A 5,418-nucleotide genomic window follows, 5' to 3' on the forward strand; every position below is an offset into this window, starting at 1 on the left:
GACAAAAATGCAACTTGTCATTTTACAGCGAAAGCCCTCTGCAATGAAGACTTTTCCGTGGCAGTTACCGCTTTACCTCTGGCTGTTTCCCTAAATGTTAAATAAAAGTCTACTCCTTAGAAACTTTTTTGCCATATTTACAATCCATTTAAATTGAGCGTCTGCTGTACAAATCCCTGGGAATGAGCTGTTACTATAGAAACAAAAATGCATTAGAACGAGCGCTTTAATATGATAAACCAATGATTCGTCTTGCAGTTGGCACTACTGTCCGTGTTGCAGTTATAGAAAATGTATCAACATATTCTGACCAATCAGAATCGATATGTTGGCAGTGCTGTTAGTTAGTGTCATTGCAGGAGAGTAGCTGTTACTTGTCACTTGTTATAGTTGTATTACACCATGACTGTTACAATTTAATTGCTTATGCCATTCTGTGGCCAAGGCTAAACTGAGCACTGGTTTTAACCAATCCAGTGTCTCAGCTGTCCGTATGATATCTCAGTGCTGTAAAGAAGAGCTATCCAGTAAGGTGCATGTCTATCGTTACAGTGCCTGACACAGCGCTCATGTGAGACGGTGTACGATTGCAGTCCGTGTGGCCAAGCGTAGTTTGTGTGACACAAAAGACGAGAGAGAGAGAGCGAGAGAGAGAACGAGACTGTCATCAATTTTTAACAGACCTCGATTCACTGCTTCTGCGATTTATGAAAAGGTAGCAGTTCCTTTCTAACGGACCTGGTTGGGTCAGCATCAGTGTCGCTTGCGATATTTCTCCATATAGAGATGACAAACTGAGATGAAGAGTACTGCTCTTACTTCCTGTGGGCCATTAGCAGCTCTCTGTGCAGCTCCTGATGGCTCCTCGAGACCTTCACTGGGTTGTTTAGATTCCTTGGACTCTCACCAGTATTTTGTTTATCTGCATGTTCTGGGATAAAATGAAATATATAGATTTTTTTTTTTAGGTCATCCTGCTCTTTTTAACAAATTCTGTTTTAACTTTATATGGTTTCTATTTATTATATTGTTTTATTATCTAATTTTGTGCTATATTAAAGGTGCACTCTGTAATTTTTTAAATATACTTATACACAATATCCTAATAATTACATAACACCAAAAATATGTTCAAAGCTGCAATCTGCAATATTGCTATGCAGTAAATCTAATTTCCTTTACTTCAGGTTTCCGTTTGGGGGGGAGGGGGGGTCCTTCAGCCTAGAAGCTGTATTAGCTCTTATTTAGCTATAGCTTTTATAATTATATTGTAATTTACTCCCTTAAATTAATTATATTGTATAAAATATTTCAAATATTAAATAAATTATATTTAGCCTCATACATGTTATTTCCAGATTATTTGGGCTGTATTATAGGGGCAATTTGTACATTTTATAAAATATATTATTATACCTTATTAAGCATGTAATTTGAAAAATATCTTTAAAGCTGCAATTTGCAATATTGTCATGACGCAAGTACACGTGTAATTTAATTTATTTCCGGCTTTCATTTTTCTAGCCTGGAAATGAGCTTTGCCCCAAGCCCAAACAGAGCTGCTCCTTTTCCTTCAAATGCAACTCACAAAGCACCCATGGTTTCAGCTGAGGATGTGTGTTCGGTTGTGTGACGAGAAAGGCTGTCATGTGTCACTGGAATTGCAATTCACCCCACAGCCAGCAGAGGACTCTAAATATGACAGACTGCTTCTTTAACTCTCTTTTTCCCTTTAAAACCGTGGCATTTAATAACAAAACAAATTTTTACATTCTGCAAATGTGTATATAGTAAGTTTTTGAGTGTAGTGATATTTTATGAGTACTCATCTCACATATAAAAAGTTATAACACAAACTCACCTCTGTTATGGCCATGTGGAAACCCATGACTGTTGATAAACGTGCCATTTGTCATCCGTGTCCTGAGGTGTGTTGGTCTCAGTGAGCTGCCATCACTGGAGGACAGAGCGTTCTTCAGCTCGTGTTCATACGGTGGTGGAGGGAGCGGGTGCAAGGCTGCTGCCCTCATTGCACACACTGCTTTCAGGGAGGCGATCACCTGAGATTTGGCCCTGAGCCACAGCTCCTGCTGCATGCTGGGAAACTGCAGGGGGTCAGGTGTGTGTGTGTGAGAGAGAGAGGTGATGTTTTGGGGTTGCCAATGAATGTAAAAGAGAGAGCGAGAAGAGTGGAGAGATTAAGTTTCACCTAAGTGGGAGATGTATAATTCATCTAGCACTAATGATTCATGAGTTATCTCAGGTAAATATGTGCAGCAAATCTGATTCAACATGCAAAATATAGCTGATTATTAAACTCATTAAACTGTATCACTGGATTTAATAACAGACATAGGACACAAGTATATGTAAGTGTCTTCTGCATTGTTAAATTGTCAAGTTGCAATAATAATAAAAACTTAAATATGTGACATTAGAATTAATGGCATAGTAAATGACTTCTTTCATAAGAGCATCATCGTATGAAACCTGAACAGAGAAAACACAATGTAAAGCATGATTCAGAGCATCTGTTGTACACCAGTGCACAAGTTTACACTAACAGCTTCTACAAAATGTTTACCTTGCAGTTATTTCTGCGTCATTCCCTTGCTAGCTCAGTTTACTCAAAGTATTGTTGTTAATATAAACTCACCTGAAGTGTGTCACTCCATGAGCGAGCTGTCCTCCTCAGTGAGCAGCAGCAGCTCTCAGATTAACACAGCATACATGTCAGAAAGCCGAGTGTTTATCTGAGCCTCTCATCTAAAGAGAAATTCCTGTTTCTACCACAAGAGGGCGGTGTGGAGCAGCATGGACCTGCTGCTGCTGCACAAAAAAAAAACCAAAAAAAAACAACCCCACAATAACAACAAACACGTCTCTTGAAGTAAACCACACCGGAAGTTGTTTATTAAATATTGTTGTCGGTGCTTTCCGAATAAATAAAGTAATTTAAACCCTACAAATATAATGATATATTTTCTGTCTCACACATTTCTCTCTCATTCGACTTTTAAGACTTGGTCCAGTTTGAGTTTAATGGTATTTCTGGACGATTCCATGATTGCGACGCCTTTTAGCATGTGAAACTCTTTATTATTATTTTCATTAAAGAATCAGGGATATCTTTAACGCTTCAAAAATGTGTTAACCCATCTCAGACAACAGTACAATATTTTAAATAAAGGTTTTATGCTGACAAATTCCTCTTAATAATGGCAGATTTTTTTGTTTGTTTTGTTTTGAGCATAGAATTAGCAAAGAAAATGTGGTCAACTAGCATCCATGCTAATGGCAGGAGGACATTAAAAACATTCCAACGATTTTCTTTCATTTAAATGAAAGAAAATCGTTGGAATGTTTTTAATGTCCTCCTGCCATTAGCATGGATGCTAGTCCATGCACACAACAACACATTCACAATACTATTGAATGAGAGCTCATTTTTCTTCTTCTCATGGTCTTGAGGAAATTCAGATGATGCATCATCCTGTTGAACATGCCTCTACTGTCCATCCATCCATCTTCTATACCGCTTATCCTTTTCAGGGTCAAAGGGAACCCGGAGCCTCTCCCAGGGAGCATCGGGCACAAGGCGGGGTACACCCTGGACGGGGTGCCAATCCATCGCAGGGCACAATCACATACACATTCACACACCCATTCATACACTACGGACACTTTGGACATGCCAATCAGCCTACCATGCATGTCTTTGGACTGGGGGAGGAAACCGGAGTACCCGGAGGAAACCCCCATAGTACTAAATACTAAGAATCTTTGAATTTCATTTTCACTCAGCCTGTTATGCTGATAATATAATTTGTAATGAAAAATGTGGTATTCAATTAGAAAAGTAAATAAAATAGAAGTATTTAGACCCCACTATACTGTATGAGCATATAATTATACCGTATATCAGCAGAGTGAGCAGAGATAACAGCTCAATTTCCCTGATTGAGAGAGCAAGCCGAATCAAAAACAGATCTGCTCTCTCCTAAACCTCTCTGATCCACCAGTGTAACTGGAGAACAGACATACCGAGCTCAGGGATCTTTTTACCTGAACGTAATTAGAAAAAGTTTTAGGTTGTTTTTTTTTACCCTGTTTTTTTTTTTTTAATGCCTTTACAAGCTCCTCATTCTCTTAGCTACGAAACGTAAACTCAGTCAGCATAAAACACTCACAAACCAACTCCTGACTGGATCAGAACATGTGATATCCAAAACACACACACACACACACACACACACACACACACACACATATATATATATATATATATCTCAGTTGAATCAGATGTGTTAGAGCAGGGAAGATGTTAAAATCATGTGGAATAGGTGGTATTCCAGGACCTGGTTTGGGGACTTGTGGTCTAAAAATATTCTGGTGAAGCAACTCCCTGAAACTCAGCATTCAGTTTTAAACATATGTATTTCTTGTGTCAGTCGTTTCCACTAAGCCAAGATCGTTCCAGATATAACAAACATTGATACACCAGGTACAATTTGTGAACAAGTATGCAATTTTGTGTGTGTGTGTGTGTGTGTGTGTGTGTGTGTGTGTGTGTGTGTGTGTGTGTGTGTGTGTGTGTGTGTGTGTGTGTGTGTGTGTGTGTGTGTGTGTGTGTGTGTGTGTATTGCCCAGTGATGGAGTGGCATCCTATGCAGAGTGTATTCCTGCTTTAAATTCAGGGTTGCTCTAAAAGGCTTCAGATCCACCACTAACCTGAACCATGAATAAAACAATTCGCTTTATAAGATCATATACTGTACACTGGTCATACAGGTTTATAATGACCTCACAGTCAGTAGAGAAATTAATTCATCATTCCTACAAACAATACTTGCAAATAGAAAGCATTGTGGATCAGAAGAGGCATTGCATGTGTTGAATCAGTTCTAGGACCAGGGTCTGTGAAGCACAGCCAGGGGGTGCGTTAATATTTAAATTTAGTTACAGTGGTGGAAATCACAACCCGACATTACAAAATTATTGCATTTTTATTATTAAATTCTTATATTTATGACGGGATTGATCCAAACCTCAATACATATTTGAATGTTATGCCATTTAAATTTTAATAAAAATGTATTCTACTGGTGGAAAGATCAGGAACAAAAAGGTCTAGGACTCATATAAATAGACAAAATAGTATTGTGCACATTTGAATAATTAACCTAGTACTTGAAGAGTTGGATTAGGTTAATAAAATACATCTATACTGAGAGACATATGTTTAAGAAATTTATTTCATTTTATATTTTTTTTAACAGTTAAAGGGGTTTCCTGAACTAGAATGTGTTTAAATTCCTAAACCTCTCACTTACTATACGAAACAGTTAACATTACCCCATCACCCATCCTTTCATTTTTTAAGCCAGACGCTGAACAGAAATAAACCAGTACAACAAG

At 38.0% G+C, this 5,418-nt stretch overlaps 1 protein-coding gene across 1 annotated transcript; it reads right to left on the reverse strand.

The window, feature by feature from the left end:
• Positions 1–815: 815 nt before the first annotated feature.
• si:ch211-218o21.4 (uncharacterized) lies at positions 816–2,737 on the reverse strand. The gene is made up of 3 exons (XM_017467832.3): positions 2,657–2,737; positions 1,862–2,105; positions 816–931 (listed from the first exon to the last, which is right to left on the reverse strand). Exons 2-3 carry the CDS (start codon positions 2,094–2,096, stop codon positions 816–818), a joined length of 351 nt encoding a protein of 116 aa, XP_017323321.2. The 5' UTR covers positions 2,097–2,105; positions 2,657–2,737.
• Between the last annotated feature and the right edge of the window lie 2,681 nt (positions 2,738–5,418).

This window comes from Ictalurus punctatus, chromosome 5 (genome assembly GCF_001660625.3).
Source record: "Ictalurus punctatus breed USDA103 chromosome 5, Coco_2.0, whole genome shotgun sequence".
Lineage (NCBI taxonomy): Eukaryota > Metazoa > Chordata > Actinopteri > Siluriformes > Ictaluridae > Ictalurus > Ictalurus punctatus.